General features: G+C 43.9%; 1 protein-coding gene across 1 annotated transcript in view; it reads right to left on the bottom strand.

The window, feature by feature from the left end:
• Positions 1–18,244, bottom strand: part of LOC115471141 (dynein heavy chain 5, axonemal-like) — a 766,968-nt gene that overhangs the window by 348,629 nt on the left and 400,095 nt on the right. The window contains 2 exon segments of the mRNA XM_030204834.1: positions 1,947–2,177; positions 7,202–7,408. Of these exon segments, the coding sequence (XP_030060694.1) occupies positions 1,947–2,177; positions 7,202–7,408 (438 nt within the window).

The raw sequence follows: 18,244 nt of genomic DNA, 5'->3' as shown, positions 1-18,244 counted from the left end.
GGAGGCGGGGCCGGTGACGTGGGAGGCGGGGCCGGTGACGGCGGGGGCGGGGTTTATGACGGCGGGGGCGGGGGTGATGACGCGGGGGTGGGGGTGTCAGGGGCGGGGTTTGTGTTTGGGCGGTTTTTGGGCTGTTTTTTGGGCTCCAGTGGGCTGGAAAAAAATTTTCCACCTGGCAACCCTGGAGCTCAGTTTGATAGGAGATATACTATAGGATGTCATTCTGAGGCCAGGCTAAGTCTAAAGCAGGAGAAGGTATTCTCTGCAGCCTATCTGTGAGATGGAAAATGCTCTCTGAAGCTGCTGCTATAAGTTGTTAGTTTTCTCTCCCTGAAAGAGATCCAAGCCACACCCACGAAGTTCAAGCTGTCAGTGGGGAGGGTGAGGGGAGGAAATGGCAGTGCTTGATGAAAAAGAGAGCTCAGTTTGATAGGAGATATACTATAGGATGTCATTCTGAGGCCAGGCTAAGTCTAAAGCAGGAGAAGGTATTCTCTGCAGCCTATCTGTGAGATGGAAAATGCTCTCTGAAGCTGCTGCTATAAGTTGTTAGTTTTCTCTCCCTGAAAGAGATCCAAGCCACACCCACGAAGTTCAAACTGTCAGTGGGGAGGGTGAGGGGAGGAAATGGCAGTGCTTGATGAAAAAGAGAGCTCAGTTTGATAGGAGATATACTATAGGATGTCATTCTGAGGCCAGGCTAAGTCTAAAGCAGGAGAAGGTATTCTCTGCAGCCTATCTGTGAGATGGAAAATGCTCTCTGAAGCTGCTGCTATAAGTTGTTAGTTTTCTCTCCCTGAAAGAGATCCAAGCCACACCCACGAAGTTCAAACTGTCAGTGGGGAGGGTGAGGGGAGGAAATGGCAGTGCTTGATGAAAAAGAGAGCTCAGTTTGATAGGAGATATACTATAGGATGTCATTCTGAGGCCAGGCTAAGTCTAAAGCAGGAGAAGGTATTCTCTGCAGCCTATCTGTGAGATGGAAAATGCTCTCTGAAGCTGCTGCTATAAGTTGTTAGTTTTCTCTCCCTGAAAGAGATCCAAGCCACACCCACGAAGATAAAGACTGAGATGTCACCTAGATGGTAAAGGCAAACTTATGTGCAGCAACAGCATGTAGTTCCTTGTTGTTTGAATCTCAGTTTGCACAGCATAAAAGCACATGGTGTTCTGTGAACTTCCTCATTTAAAAAAGACAAGCGGTTATTAGCATAGAATTAATTAACTTTGCTATTCTCATAATTTACTGACTTTGGACAAATCAGTAAGACAAATACTCTTCCTACTGATTTCCCTTGTGACCTTGAGCAAGCTACATTCTCTATTGTTTCAGATAACTAACTTAGTGGGCAATTTCAGCACCAGCTGTACAGGTTGAAGTGGTTAGTGTGCATGTAAGTAACAATTCTACAAAAGGAAAGTGCATGCATACTTTCTCTTCTAAAATTACTGCTTACACATGTATGTGTAAAAAGATACATGTGTATCTAATGGCATCTACACATATTCTTTGCATTTTGCAGAATGTATATGTAAATCCTAAACTCCTCTCAACTTCACCCCTAAGAACTCCCATTAAAAAAGTGTGTAAAAGCATGCATAGGATCACTGCCTACTCATAGTTTTTACACTTACTTTTAGAAATGGCTCTTCCCATTTAGAACATCTGGTATAACACGTGAAAAGCCTTTCTAAAATGACCTATTTAAATTATAAACCCTTTCAGGATATGTAAATACTGACTGTATCTCAGTCTGAAGGGTTTGTGTTTGGTTTATTTGTCACATATCAAATTCAATGTCACAACTATCATTACTAGCAAAGATGCATCACTGTGTCCCTTCGTGTTAGGCAGTGTGATTGGTAGCAGGAAAGCTTGATCTCTTCTGCCTGCTGCTCAAGCACATTCCTGTTCTCCACACATGCTGAAATACCTTGAAAAACACAAGATCCATCCTGGATCCTCTGACAGCTTCATTATATTGCTGCATGTACATGTCCAGCCTCTCAGATAACTGCTTCAAAGATGGGATGGCCTCATAAATTTTAGGAGTTTCCAATTCTGCATCTTCTGGTTCATCTCCAGTAGCCTCTTGGGCATCACGTAGGAAATCCACAAAGTATGGTTCCTTAGGAGCGCTATCCACTAGGTCCTGGCCATGGTCTTCAGAAGCAACCTATAAACAAGCAGAAGTAATTAAATGCTGTTATCTACGGACCACAACATATACTACTGGCTTTTCTATGTGGCAAACATTTCCTTTTACCTCAATTGACTTTCCAGCTCTGGGCATTGGAGTACCAAGACCAATGTCATACTTGGACAGAGAATTGTTTTTCAAATAAATGACTTGTAAAACATAAATACAGTATGGTCATGATGATCAGGGCTTAACTTCTGAAAGGATAGCTCAGAGTGAAATTTCACCATTTCTTTTTAGACTTAAGAGAGCAGCAGGGAGTGTCCTGCTTCAGCCCCTCCCCTCCAGGCAACCTGTAGCAAAGGGGTGGGGGAGGGGTTTAGCCTTGAACAGACAAACCAGAGAAAAGCCACTCTGCTTACTAATCTAGATCTTTCCATTCTGACGCTCTCTCCTCACTGTGTGTTCTGCAGGAGGTCATCCTGAAACCAGTGGTGTAGCCACAGAGGGGCCAAGGCCCACCCACTTTGGGCTCAGGCCTACCTAAAATTTGCGCTTCCTTAGTGCGGCTGGCGGGGATCCGCAAACCCCACCAGTTGAAGACCTCCTCCCCCCCCCCCCCCCCCACTGAACGGACTTAAAGCTTGGGCTGCCAGCAGCTGCCGCCACCCCACCCCACCCATGCTCAGTTTCCACGCATGCATAAAACTGAACATGTGTTGAGGCCGCCAGAGACAGTAGCAGCAGTAGCACAGGGACACTACTGCTGGCAGTCCAAGTTTTAAGAGTCCATTTGGTGATGTGGTCTTCGGGGCTTGCAGATCCTTGCCAGCTCAAGTATTTCTTTGAGTTTGGGGGGACACCAAGTAGGAGGTGGCAGTGAAGAACCTTTGGTCCCATCCAGTTTACTTTTTCAAGCTCTCCCTAAATTGGCCATCTGGTTACACCACTACTTGAAACAGACCTGAAAAAGGGTTGAATTTTTAAAAGTTTGAAACTTGTGATCAGTAGTACCAAATTTTCAAAGATTCAACTTGTGCTTACTGAACTCCAAGGGTTTAATTTGACTGTTTTATTTTGAGGAGGGGATGAGAAAAGGCTGAGGTAGTCAGATTGGATGCCATATTTGCATACATACAGCTTATACATATTCATTATGGTTATCCCCTCCCCCCTGAAAAAAAAACTAGATAGCAAGCAAATATATCAAACAGCAAAGATTTTCAATGAAATGAGCGAGCATCAGAGGAAGCTTCTTTTATGGTCCCTCCACTCAGATTCTCATGAATTAGCACAGTGAGAACACATTTTCCATCATTCCTTCCCTAGGCCTGAGGTTAGCACTCTCCCCTTCCTCTACCACCCCAGCCTTCTCCAAAGCCCAGATCGATCTCCCTTTCTCCTTCCCTTCCTCATTATCCTAGTACTCTGTATGATATAGGCAAGGGGGAAAACACTGGAGTAACAGGAGAAGACAGTTTACATATTCACATTCTATCCTATATATATATATATATACACTTTGTTCTATGTAATCAGAACACCTTGTCAGTTCTATTTTTGTTATATCGTGAGTCACATTGAACTTGAATCATATTTGAGATAATGTGGGATATAAATGTCATAAATAAATATACCTCCATTTGGCTATACTGGCACAGTGATTTATAAAATTGAAAAAATATCTAAATAATTGAACTGTGAGCAGATTTTGCTAAGAAGATTGCAACATATAACGTGTAAGAAAACAAGAAAGGGAAAGAGAAGCTCAGGCTACTCTTCCTTTAGGACTTATAGCCTTCTCTCTCTCTCCGTATCGGTTGCTGGGAAGTCTTCTGTTAGAGCTGCTCCCTTGAGCCGTCTTGACTCAGACCTCTCTCACTGCCTCCTTGGAGACCTCTTGTCTCGGCGCCTCCCTGATCTGTTCTACTTCAGGGTATTTTCTCACCTCCCTACCTGAGCCCTGCCCCTCTGACACAGCAGGTATAAGTCCATCTACCCTAAGCTGGCTCACTCTGTCTCTATGAGGGAGTGATCCTATAGGAACCCAGCCATGTACCACCTACTTCCTTCACACACTATTTAAACAAACTGATGAAAAGCCTGAGGGGAAAAAGCCAAGTGTAAAGCATAGTTAAACTTTGCACATTTGTTCAAATCAAAAAAGTCATCTGGAAGTGTTCGCTACTCCGAGAACATCTGTCAAATGACCACACAGCTTCAAAATGATCTAAAACCAGTAGGTATGATATTATCTGGAGATCATTAGCACCTCTGGGACTGAAGCTAAAACACATAGCTCCATGAGTTTGTATGGGTACACTGTTTGCAGACCATTTTTTTTTGTGCATATGCTTCTTTAAAACAATCGTATAAGAACAATAAGGTGAACAAAAATGAAAACAAATTGTATTCAACTTAATGTAAATGAAGTTCTCTTTCTCTCCTGTTAGCATAAACATTCACAATGTTCTTGGCATTTAGCTCTGCTGTTAAACTTGCTTCAACGTGAAGAGCCAAGGCCAAAAATATATCTTTTCCCATCATTGAACACAATCAGTTTCTAATCCGTCCTATTGCCAAAAAGCTTTGTTCTGATGTGGCTGTCACCTTGGGGAATATTATAGCTAAGAGAATGAGTTTCTTGTAATTTGGGTACATCATTGGAATCACTTCTTTTTGAAGTGATCAGAGACTGAGAATATTCATTTCTGCAACCTCAAGGTGAGGATTTATTTTTAGAAGGTATGAGTATTTCTGCAAGAGTGAATGAATGCCTATTTTGTCACACCTTAACAAAGAGTCACAGGCTTCAGCAATTTTAATTTATTCTTTTGATAATCTCTAGTCTAATTCTGAAAAGATGGCATCCAAAACACGTTCCATGCTGCGCTCCTAGTGACCCGCTACGGACAAGCTTACCACGAAAGGTCTTTTTCAAGACCACTTTTGTAATATAGCCAATCACTTTACGTTTGGTTCATCACACGGACCAAATCGTGTTTCAGGCATTTCAGATTCATATATGCTACGTCATAGCGGGAGACTCCTGATGCAGGCCCGTAGGCCAAAACACAACTGTTGTGTTGAGTCTTTTTTTCAATAAAGAGTGTTTATGATATTGTCTCCAGGATTTGTATTTCCGTGGTCAAACATCCCACTTTTTACCTATTTCTATCCAAAACAGGTACAACAACCCACACCACCTGTTTCTTTCTTTGGCAGATATAGTTTTATTTTGTCTTATCTGTGCATAGCGGACCAAGGAGTCACCCAAGAAAGTGCTGAGATGAAGAAGCAGATGGGCTACAAAACCTCAACTGGAACATGACAGGTGGCTAGAAGGTGCAGAAGTCTGAGTGGATTGGGGTGGACCTGGGATTCACACTAGAGAATGCTGGAAGGAATATGTGCGTGGGCTGCAAAAGCTTTACCAGAAATTGGCAGATGGCTGGAAGGAGCACAGGGTGGCAGGATAGGAGGTCTGAGTGGGATGGGGTCAGGGGTGTGCTGGTAAATTTTTAACAATGGGCTCTCAAGGCATAGCCAGCCCTGCAATTTGGGGGGGGACCAGAGGTAGACTGGCGGGGGCAACGCATGCCTCTTTCCCCCTCCCCTTGTGCGGGCATGCTATGCATGCCTTTGCTTGCAGGAAGGACGAGCTCCACCAGCCAATAAATGGACTGTCACCATTCCCCGCTGCTTGTTTCTGGCTTTGAGCAGCATGCTGGGACTTCTCTCACAGGCTCAGCATCCCCACCAGCCAAGTAAAAGAAAATTCAGGAGGGGGCCCAAGCCCACATTTTGGGAGCCAGTTGTTAAAATAGCCATGGGGGGGGGGGGGGCTACTTTAACAATCGGCTTCCATAATTCTTAAAAACTTAACAACTGGCTCTCGTGAGCTCGTGAGAGCCAGCTCCAGCACACCACTTGTTGGGGTAGACCTGGCAGAACACTGGTAGGAATATTCAAGCAAGCTGCAAAATCTCCACAGTCCTAGGTTGGTGGACAGAATGAGCAGAAGATGAGGCCAAAGTGGATTCTGGTAGATCTCACAGACACCCTTGGAGGCAGTGCCGGCCCAAGGCAAGATGCTGCCTGAGGTGGAGCTAAGAATCCACCCCCCAGGCTCAGATGCCACTCCCCCCCCCCCCCCCCCCCCCCCCAGCATTTACCTGTTTAGTCATTTTCCAAACCCGGCAGCGATTCCCATACGCTGCCCTGCTATCGGCACCTGCCTCTTCCTTTTACTGCGGCTCTGACGAAACAGGAAGTTACATCAGAGAGATGGCTGCAGTATTGGGAAGAGGCAGCATATGGAAATCACTGCCGCTGCCAGGTTTGGAATGTGATGAAACAGGTAAATGCCACGAACGAGAGATGACTATGTTTATTTAAAAGCTAAGTACTAAATTTAACTAATAACAAAACTTGACAAGTTTGAGCATTATTAATATTATTAAAATGGTAAAAATATTAAAAATCTTTAAGATTGTTCAGTGACCGGTGACGATTTTGCAAAAGCTCTGGGCAGCATTGAATTTACCAGCCAGCCAGGCACCCATGCTGAGGTCCTCTGAATCTTGAGTAGAAAGAAACTGCAGTAATTTTTTGATATAAAAATGCTTATGTTCTATGATAAGTACAAGCTATTATAGCATTTGTGAAGGATCATTTAAAGTTCGCCATTTAACGGGACACCTAATAAGCATACATTAGAACATTCAACTAAAATAGATATGATGCTAAAGATTTTCTACAATACGGCTTAACATATAGCTGAGGGACCAAGAGCAGATATATGATGGGTTTATTTTTTTTTTTTTTTTGGGGGGGGGGGGAGTCTGGTAGGGAAAGATTTTCTCTCTTTGCTTTATTCAGTTAGTTCTTTTGTTTGATTATTATGTATGATAATAATAATAATAATAAAGAAAAAGATAAAACCCCTACGAATCTGTGGTGATAATAATAATAACAACAACAACAACGCATGAATATAAAACTTAACAGAAAACAAACTTTTCTCCTTCCACCAATAATATTCTAGAAGGCACACAGACCTTATTCATTGTGGTTTCAAACCAGTCTTTGTCCTTCTGGTCAATAAATCTGTCTGCTATAACACGTGTGCACTCATGCTTGAAGAGAGCCACCATTACATCAGTGCTCTGACAGACTTCAGAGGTGACGTTAAGGATTCCCTGCCAGATACGGCTTAGGTCTCGTAGGTTGAAGATATAATGGAATTTAGCTGGGGTTGGTAACATCTATAATAGAAGAAGAAAGTTAATAAATCAAAGTGATTCCAGTAATTCAAGCTTGTGCCATCCAATTATTCTGGCATTAAAAGCTAGAAAAACACCTCTCCACAGACGGTCAATGGACAAATTAAAAAAATGTCAATGGAACACTCAAAATAATATGCAAAGCAAACAAATATTGTGGCAACCCCCCCCCCCCCCAAAAAAAAAAAAAAACAGCAGGTAATGTGCAAGGTAGAAATAATAAGGCTAATTCAGAATCATGTGACACAGTAAATAAACCTTTAGTTTCCTTAGCACTATTAATTGGTTGATCCCACCTATGATTGTGTAAGCGTAGTTGTACAGGAGGTCTTCAATAAATACAGCCAGTCAGGGGTTAAAGGTGGAAGGAAAACATTTATTTACATGCAGAGAAATGTGTAACCTGTTCTCTCCACAGGTCAGATCTAAATTCTAAAAAGTCCCTATTTGCATCCTTTTGACTACATTAGTATCCTATTTGTTCTTTTGCAAATATACATTGTCACTTCTTATAGTCACAAGCTTTCTTTTCCGTGGTCTGTTCTTGTAGGCCTACAGCACACACTTGGTCACCCCTTCTTCCAGTAACCTAACTACCTTGTTTCTTCCTGGAATCCCCACTATTCCACTTTCACCAACTTCCCAAGTCATATTGCCTACCAGGTTGTAAGACATACTTGTCCAACCTCAATCCTCTTCTTCTCTGTTAGTTATAGGGTAGAACTCCCTTTTAAGACCACTCTTTCCCCCCAGGCTCTTCTCAGGTACTGCAGCCCTGCTTGCCACCCTTGGATCCTCTGCACTTGGGGCCTCTCTCTCTCTCACTGACTCAGAGCATTTAACATCCTCCTGGCCTGAGCCCCACCCCTCTAACAGCCTCAGTGTCAGCAAATTAGTGCCACCTATGAAAAGGTGGGTGAACTGTAACCTCAGTGAGGGAGTTTTTATAGGGACACCTTCTACTATGCCACTCATTCCCTCATACCACAATGCAGAATAAAGCTGAGTTTTGGTTTTTGCCATTGAATTTAGTCAGGAACTATGAAAAAGAGTAGTTGATACTCATCATTTTGAACCGGTATTCAAGACCATTTCTAAATATTTGGCACTCCATCAAGGCACTGTCAAACATTTAGGAAGTGAATTTAGAAGGTCTACATGTATTAAAAAAGGTCATTTTATACATGTATATCATTGGGATTCTATTCCTAGGCGTTTATAAATAATACATTTTGGGGCTAGTATTCAGGCCACACTGGCAAATGGCTTTAAGCTGCTTCCAGCCGCAAGCTGACCTAACCTCAGATATTCAATGCCAGGGCATGCACAACTCCCGGCATTGAGTATCCGGGAATGTGCGCTGACCCGGACGTTAACTGGGCATTGGCCAATATTCAGACCAGGGTAATTTAACTTGTCACATAACGTTAGACAGCCTTTTTGGCTGTCCTAATTTTACGTGCTCAGCCAGTTAGCAGACTGAATATTGCTGCTAACTGGCTAAGTGCTGGCTCTGCCCAAGCTCCGGCCCTAGACAACACCTAACCTAGCACTTAGAGAAGGGTCAGTTAGCAGAGTTCAGCAGCACTAACCAGTTATGTACCACTAAATATTCTCACGTCGGTGATGTCATCCATGGAGCCCAGTGTGGACACTGCGAAGTGCACTGTCACTTTAACTCTTTAAGGCAGTGCCCCCATCGCACATGCTCAGGTACCTTCCCATCCAATGCTCGAGCCCGGGACCAGCAGTACACTACTAAAGCTAAGAGGACAACTCCACGGGAAGGTGGGAGCAATGTGAGAATCTATGCCTGCTCTCCTCAGAGAACACCTGCTAAAGGTAAGTAACTTAGCCTTCTCTGAAGACAAGCAGGCATAATGTTCTCAAATGTGGGACTCACTATCTACTAGGATGACAACATAAATGGATTTTTGGCAACAAAGTAGATAGTGAGCTTGGTGGAAAAAAAGGGTTGACAAGTAGTAAAAAGATTTTGCAGGAGTGCTGGTCCAAAACGATTATCCCACCTAGAATGCTGCTACAGACAGTAGTGAGCAGTGAAGGTGTGGATAAAAGACCAAGTAGCCACTTTGCAAAATTCTTCAATGGAGACAGAGCAGAAAAGGGCTACTGAAGCCGCAATGGCTAATACATTGTGAGCAGTGACCCGGCCATGAAGAGTCAGCCCAGCCTGAGTATACCTGTAGGAGATGTGGAGGGGCATAATCGAACGGAAACGCCTATCTCCATGGGCGTTTATCTCCGAGAAAGGGTCCGTGAAGGGGCGGGCCAAACCGTATTTTCAAAAAAATGGACATTTTTGAGCTGGGCGTTTGTTTTTTTTTTAGCGATAATGGAAACTAAAAACGCCCAGCTCAAAAACATCCTAATCCAAGCCATTTGGTCGTAGGAGGGGCCACGATTCGTAGTACACTCGCCCCCCTGATATGCCAGGACACCAACTGGGCACCCTAGGTCAGTGCGGTGGACTTCAGAAAAAGCTCCCACATGCATAGCTCCCTTACCACGGGTGCTGAGCTCCTAACCCTCCTCCCCCAAAACCCACTACCGACAAATGTATAACACTACCATAGCTCTTAGGGGTGAAGGGGGCACCTACATGTGGGTACAGTGGGCTTTGGAGGCCTCCCATTTACCAGCACAAGTGTTACAGGTAGTGGGGGATGGGCCTGGGTCCACCTGGCTGAAGTGCACCGCGGTACCCACTAAAAGTGCTCCAGGGACCTGCATACACGCAGGCCTCTAGGACTTATTGCTGCTATATAACATTGGCATACCAGTTGACACCTGAAGACTAATCTCTCCGAAAACGTCCTTTATTGGAATAAGCACGCTTACTCACAGTTAACTGCAGATCAGAGGTTGTGCCCCACCACTGGCAACGAGTCTCCCTGGTAGTGAGATTAGCAGGTCAGAGCTGGCAGAATGCTGTACAATGCCCTCTTTCAGCCACATTCAAGGTAAGAACTAAGTTCTCTAACGTGGCTAACACATGGAAGGGATCTAAAACTGGCTAACAAAAATGGCCACTACCTCATGGACTACCGAAAACACAACAGGGCACACTCTGACCCAGTAGGCAGGGGGAAAAGCACCATGGGAGAAGAGCCTTCCAACTACCAACGTTGTGAGACTGTAACACAAGCTAATGAAATCACGGAGCCCAATACCCTACACCCACCACAATGCAATGCTGATGTGACCCTGTAGTGCACCCGAGAGCCACATCTGACCCAGGGAAAGGCTGTGAGAGGATCGAACATATTCTGCTGTCATGAAGGTGGGTACGGCATTTGAGGGTGGCATACAGGCTGGAAAAAAAGTTTGTAAAGTGGGTTTTTTTTGGTGGGAGGGGGTTAGTGACCACTGGGGGAGTCCAGGGAGGTCATCCTCGATTCCCTCCAGTGGTCATCTGGTCAGTTGGGGCACTTTTTTGGGACTTGTTTGTGAAAAAAAGGGTCCAAAAAAAGTGACCCAAAGTCGCGGTAAAAACGCCTTTTTTTCGATTATCAGCTAAAGACGCCCATCTCTCCTCGGCTGCTAACCACGCCCCAGTCCTGCCTCCGACACCCCCCCCCCCCCCGTCAACTTTATTCGTTTCCGCGATGGAGTGCAGTTGGAAACGCCCAAAATCGGCTTTCAATTATACCGATTTGGGCGCCTTTGCCAGAAAAACACCCATCTCCCAAGATTTGGGTCGCAATATAGGCGTTTTTCTCTTTCGATTATAAGCAGGACAGTCAGCCAGCCAAACAGAGATAGTACAGTTGGTGATAGGTATCCTTAATCTTCAAAGGATACAAAATACTTATGTGCTCCAGATAATACACTACAACTCGCTTGCAGTCTAAGGTATGCAGTGCTGCTTCTCCAGGATGAGAGTATGGTTTAGGAAGACAAGAAGTACAATAGAATGACTGAGGTACAACTCCAATACCACTTTAGAGAGGAATTTGTGGTGAGTTTGGAGTACAACCTTGTTGTGGTAGAACCAGGTGTAAGTTTGGTCTGCCACAAGAACTTGAAGTTCACTTACTCTTCTGGCAGAAGTAAGAGCTATTAAGAACACTGTTATATCTGAGGAACTTCAGAGAACAGGAATGAAGTGGTTCAAAAGGAGGTTTCATGAGAGCTGTGAGGATGACATTAAGATCCCAAACCACAGGAGGTGGTTCAATAGGAGGTTTGGTATGAAATAAACCTTCCATGAATCTTACTATCAAGGGATGAACAGAAACGGGTTTATTTTCAACTTTGAAGTGAAACGAGCTAATGGCAGAATCCAAAAGGGGGAGGAAGCAGTCCATAAGTTTAGGCAGAGAGCTCCTAGCAGGCTTGGGCGTCTGTGCCTGAAACAGTCCGATTGCATCACGTACACTTCTTAAAGCCACTCGGCACCCTCGTTGACATGGAGGGAAAAACGGTTGACGCAAAGTCAAAAGGCTCTATGGTCTAGGGAAGTAAGTAGTCAGGTACACGAAAATAGTTGAAGAAGGCAAAAGAAGAGCTCAAAAGCCCCAAAGGCCAAAAAATGAGAAAATGAAAAATAATTTTAAAAATGAGTAAATTGAACAAAATTAATAGAGAAAAAGAAAAATATATCCCAAAAAAGGGAAAGCACCAAAAGGCAAAAGTTTGACATACTGAGGAGAGATTAGAAAAACAACTGCTCCACAAAAAAAACAACAGACTGCTGGACCTGCGCAGGAGCGTTGGCGGGAAGACACCCATCCATTTTATGTATTTATTATGTCTTAGATTGGTCCATTTTATATATTGTGGTATCTAATTATTATGTATGTTTCATGACTATTTATTATTTTTCACTAACATATTGCTTGTTCTGTTTGACATTAGTTATCATAGCCCCTGACGCAACCATTGCGTGGGTAAAACAGACCAATGTTGAGCTTATTTTAGTTTTAGACCTCATATGAATAAAGTGTTTCAAAGGAGATTTTCCTTGTGTGATCTGCTCTTTTATACCGCCATCAAAGTTTTAAAGTGACAGTGCACCATGACAGCATCCGCACCAGGCTCCATGGATGACGTCATCTACACGTGAGAATATCATACCTGCTTGTCCTCAGAGAATTGTGGTTATTTAAAGAAAAAACTCCGGTAGGGTTAGGTTGGGCTAGTTCTGAGTGGGGGAGGGAGGAGTAGAAATAGCAAGAAGGCTACAGCTCCTTTTCAGTACCAGGACTTCAAGGCCTGCTCACTCAGCTTAACTAGTCGTCAAGATCAGGACTTGCCCCCTAATGCATTCCCTAGTGGTGACACCAACTAGGTAAAGTTAATCCTTTTGTTTTTAATCTGTGTTGGTTTTGCTTATAAGAAACAAGGACCTTTGATCGTATCTTATTTTTCTGTGCTAATGTTCAACCTTTTTGGCAGAAAGTGATTAGAAAAGTTCTCCACCTCCAAACACAGCTATCTTGCTATATAATTATCTGGAAATGTCTAGATATTCTGATGATCTACCACCACATAAAGGGAAATTACTTAAAGTCATGCTGTCTATTGCTTGTCAAAATATTCAGAGCTGTTAGAAAGATTTTACGTTCTTAAGTAATACTTTCTGGTGGAAATCTGTAGACTTGATATATATTGTAAATATGAGGGAGTCACAGTAAAAAAGTGCAACCATACCATAAGAACGGAGTCTCTTGCAACAATATATTAACAGTTTGTGATGTCTGCTGACATTTATTTTAATATGCAGCCTGTCAGACTCTTTTCTTTCTGTACTGTATCCATGTCTTAGTTAAATGTTCTGTTATTGCAACTTAAAATAAATGGGGTCAATATTCAATGGGAATTAACAGAGTGGCCCCTACCCAGTGAATTTCCACTGACCAGCTCCTGGCCAGATATTCTGCAGCAGTGCTGTGGAATATGTGGTCAGACAGATCTGCTCTGGGAGCTGCCAGAGCAGTCTGGCAAAGCTGGAAGTTATCCAAAAGCTGTATTAAACAATCTGTTCTAAGTTGCTTGGATAGCTTTAAGATATCAGCTCTGAATATTGGTAGTACAAATAAGTTTCTTTGAAGTGACTAGCAGAGATAAAGTAAATATCTTGGGGTTGATAATTAAAAGTAGTTTTGTTGTCAGGGTGGTGCTGACTGCACGACTGCTTATTCTTTTAATCTCACTGGATGTGTGTATTGTTTTTGTGGTATAAATTGCTAAGGGATCCTTTTACTACGCTGCGGTAAAAACAGACCTTAGCACAGCACTTATGTGTGTCTTTCCCGTGCACTAAGGCCATGTTTACTGTGGCCATAAAAACCCAATTTTCTATTTTTTCCATTAATAGCCATGCGCTTACATGACCATTAGTGCATGGCCATATTTAAAAACTATCATGAGAGCACTTACTCCCTCCTATTTTTAGGTGGTAAGGTCTCCTGCGTTATCCATGCGCTAACAGTTAGATCAGGAATGGCCACTCTCTGCCCCGGACATGCCCCCTCAACCCCCCCCCCTCCACCCAAAACAATTGTTTAGCATGTGGTTAAAGTGCACACATTCAAAAACTACTGCGGAGCGCTGTAGTGCGTCCTGTGGTAGTCCATTTTTTGCTGAGTTAGGCACACAGTCAGGCTTATTTTCAAAAGAGAAGGGCGCCCATCTTTCAACACAAATCGCAAGATGGGCGTCCTTCTCAAAGGGTCGCCCAAATCGGTATAATTTTGGGCGTCCTCAACTGCTTTCCGTCACGGGGATGACCAAAGTTCATAGCGAAGGCGGGACTGGGGCATCCTTAACACATGGGCGTCCTCGGCCGATAATGGAAAAAAGAAGTGCATCCCTGACAAACACTTGGCCGACTTTACTTGGTCCTTTTTTTATGACCAAGGCACAAAAATGTGCCCTAAATAATCAGATGACCACCGGAGGGAATCGGGGATGACCTCCCCTTACTCCCCCAGTGGTCACTAACCCCCTCCCACCCTAAAAAAAAATATATATATTTTCTAGCCTCTATGCCAGCCTCAAATATCATACCCAGCTCCATGACAGCAGTATGCAGGTCCCTGGAGCAGTTTTAGGGGGTAGTGCAGTGCACTTCAGGCAGGCAGACCCAGGCCCACCCCCCTACCTGTTACACTTGTGGTGGTAAATGTGAACCCTCCAAAACCCACCACAAACCCACTGTACCCACATCTAGGTGCCCCCCTTCATCCCTAAGGGCTTTGGTAGTGGTGTACACTTGTGGGAGTGGGTTTTGGGGGGGGTTGGGTGGCACTGCATACAAGGTAAGGGAGCTATGCACCTGGGAGCTTTTCCTGAAGTCCACTGCAGTGCCCCCTAGGGTGTCCGGTTGGTGTCCTGGCATGCGAGGGGGACCAGTGCACTATGAATGCTGGCTCCTCCCACGACCAAATGGCTTGGATTTGGTCGTTTCTGAGATGGGCGTCCTCTGTTTCTATTATCGCCAAAAATCGGGGACGACCATCTCTAAGGTCGACCTAAATGTTGAGATTTGGGCATCCCTGACCATATTATCGAAATGAAAGATGGACGCCCATCTTGTTTCGATAATACGGGTTTCCCTGCCCCTTCGCAGGGATGTCCTGCGATTACATCCTCAGGAAAACTTGGGCGCCCTGTTCGATTATGCCTCTCAGTATCACCTAACGCAGCTTAGTATAAGAGCCCCTAAATGACCAAAGTTATAAACTTTAAGAAGGAAGAATGGGTTGGGGCAGGTGAAGGCTGGCATTCAAACTTATCTGTTCTGTGGGGAATGGATAATTAACGTGCAAAGTTCTGAATGCATGAATTCCAGGTATAACTTTAAACAGATAAGAAATCCTTTGAAAATTACACAAGGATTTTCAGGGGTAGTATGTGTATGTTTACTGCTGCTGAAAATCCACATAACTTTAAACAAATATCTAATCCATTCAAAGTTAAGCAGTTGCTGAAAACTGACCTTCATGTGTGTATATTTTGCCAATACGATTAGTGCTATATAGAAAGCAAGTAAAGAAAAACACACAACTGAAAATAGGTCAAAATATAAGCAAAATGGTTTTCCAGCAAAGCTGTACAGAAAGAAATATTATGGAGGGAGAGGAGAGCCAAGATGGCAACATGCTGATACCAGCTCTGCACAGATCTCCTACATTTTCTGTTTTCCGGATTTTTCTATTTCCTGATAGGACATAAGCGCAATGAAAAACTGCAGAGTTCTACACTGCGACAAGCTTCTGCATCAAAGAACCAATAAGCACCTTCATCTGCTGACCTGCGGCAGTGGACCTACTTCTGTGTGGCCTGTTGAGAGCTTCAGGAATGAAAGAAGGTCCCTTGCTTTTTCCAGGAATTGATGTTATGCATAACCTAGAGGTGCTAATTCTCCCACTGAGGCCACTGGGAAGCACAGAACCCAGAAAGTCAGCTGCCATGTCACTGATCTTCATCCATCTACCCTGCTCGTGAGGAAGAAGGGGTAGATTGTAACTGGAGCAGAGTGGCCATGGGTGTACAGAATTCAGCAGTGAATGATGAAGACATGGGCAGTCAGCTGGTTGCTTGATAATGTGGTTTTATTCCTAGAGGTATATCCCTGAGGCAGAGGAAGGTGCTGGTGTTTTTCCAGTGAGATTTGCTTTGGTGAGACCTGACTGTTTTGATTTTTAGTTCATAGATCAGCTCGCTTGTACCTAAATCTGCACTACCCAATCTACAGAGGCCTCAAGTATAAAACCACCTACACTTCCACCTTTTCCTACATTAGCGCACAACTGTGGAATGGTCTACCCAAATTTGTGAAAATCACCCCTGATCATCCGACCTTTAAAAAATACCATAAGACCTTCTTTTTTCGGGAAAGCTTATGCTCCTGACCCGCCCCGCACCGCTGTCTATTGAATTCCATTTCTCTTTCCACATTTCCCCACCTCTGCTATTACTTACTAGCCTCTTTCACTACAATGCCATTGACTGTTTGTTGTAGACTTAATGTATGCTTTCTGTAAATTCCTGTAAGCCACATTGGGCCTGCCCTTGGGTGGGAATATGTGGGATATAAACGCTATAAATAAATAAATAAATATTGGAGGGATTGGCTGTTTTAGAGTGCTCCCTGTTCACTCGGATTCAAGAGCTTGCTAAGAAATATGAAGGCCTATTTCTTTACTTTGATTTGCAACAGGATTTAATTGCAGTCAAACAATGGGTCACAAGCCTGGAAGAAAAGATTAATGAGTCTCAAGGGAGAGAGGAAGCCTTTGTTTGGGACTCTGATGTTCAACCCAGAAAGCATGAAGCTCCTGAGAACTATCTGTGAAGAAGGACTTTACATTTGTTAAACTTTCCACATGTCCCATCAGTTCCATCTATAGAAATGTCCAGAAATATGTGACTTCTGTTTTGAAGGTCCTGCCACAGTCTGTTCCTCTGTTGGCATGGACTTTTAATTTACACTGGACCAGAAGGAGGGAAGCAGAGGACTCAGGATAGCTGGTTCAATTGACAATGGATAATCTAGAACTGATGGTCTTTCTGGAGGAGTCTGGTGCCAATCAAGTCTCCTACTATATTAATAACATGTGCTTTGGTTCTGGACAGGGACTGATTATTTTTAGGATAAAGGACTCCATGTTTAGGGTTGCTGTGTTTGGATCTTCTCAGATGTTGCCAAGCCTACTTAGAAGAGGAGGAAGCAGTTTTTTATGCGGAGACTGAAGATTTTGCAGATAGGGAGGCTGCTTTTCTTCGCCTTGTCCTGCTGTGTTGTTATGTGTAACCATTTCTGGTTTCTGCTCTCCCCAGAACAGCGTGTGGGTGGAAGCCTCTCAGAAAGTTTATCTGCCAGGTCGGGTCCGGGACAGTGCTAGCTCCACCCCTAGAGTGACATCACTCGCAGGCGCGGAGTGACGAGGCCCAGACCAGCGCCGGAGAGCAGTGTGCCTTGTTCTGCTTTGCTTGTTGTGTGTTACCAGTGGTGATTGCTGCTCTTCCCAGAACAATGTGTGGGAACCTCTTGGGAAGTACATCTGCCGGGTTGGGTCCAGGACAGTGCTAGCTCTGCCCTTGGAATGACATCACTCATGTGCACAGAGTGAAGAAACCCAGACCAGCACCAGAGGCGTGAGGTGCCGGAGTGCAACTAAGGAGCAAGGCACTCCTTTGGGTGAACTTTGGGAACTTTTAGGAAATTTTGATAAATCATCGATAGAGGTTGTAATGGGGAATGGCGGTATGGGTCTTTAGTCTCTCTTAGGAGTTATAGGAGGAAAGTTCCAGGGGTGACTGATCCCATATCAGTGATTCCTTTTTTGGGTAAAGTGACTGAAAGAGTAGTTTTAAAACAACTGAAAGATTTTGAAGAATGTTGATTGTCTTGACCCTTTCCAATTTGGCATTAGGCGTGCACATGGGGTGGAGACACTTTTGGTGTCTACTGTTGATGTTTTAAGGAAGGGTATGGAGGAGAACATATGGGTATTTTGGTATCTCTGGACGTGTCTGGAGCATTTGATTCTGTTGATTTAAATTTGCTATTGTTGAAATTGAAGCAACTGGGTGTCAGTGGGCACATATACCACTGGTTTTCATCTTATCTTTTGGGAAGATCTGTGTGGGCAATGTGGAGAAACTGTGTCTCAAGTGGTTCCTCTTGATAGTGGGGTGCCACAGGCCTCAGCTTTGTCAGCATGGCATCATTGGGTATGGTGTTTGATTCATTGGGAGTAACTTATCATATGTATGCTGATGATGTACGGTTCTTTTTTCAAATAGTCTCTTGAGAAGGGAAGCGTTGAGTTGTCAATTAAAGTA

Source organism: Microcaecilia unicolor, chromosome 1, assembly GCF_901765095.1.
Source record: "Microcaecilia unicolor chromosome 1, aMicUni1.1, whole genome shotgun sequence".
NCBI classification, from domain to species: domain Eukaryota; kingdom Metazoa; phylum Chordata; class Amphibia; order Gymnophiona; family Siphonopidae; genus Microcaecilia; species Microcaecilia unicolor.
This window is presented reverse-complemented; position numbering and strand designations above follow the sequence as displayed.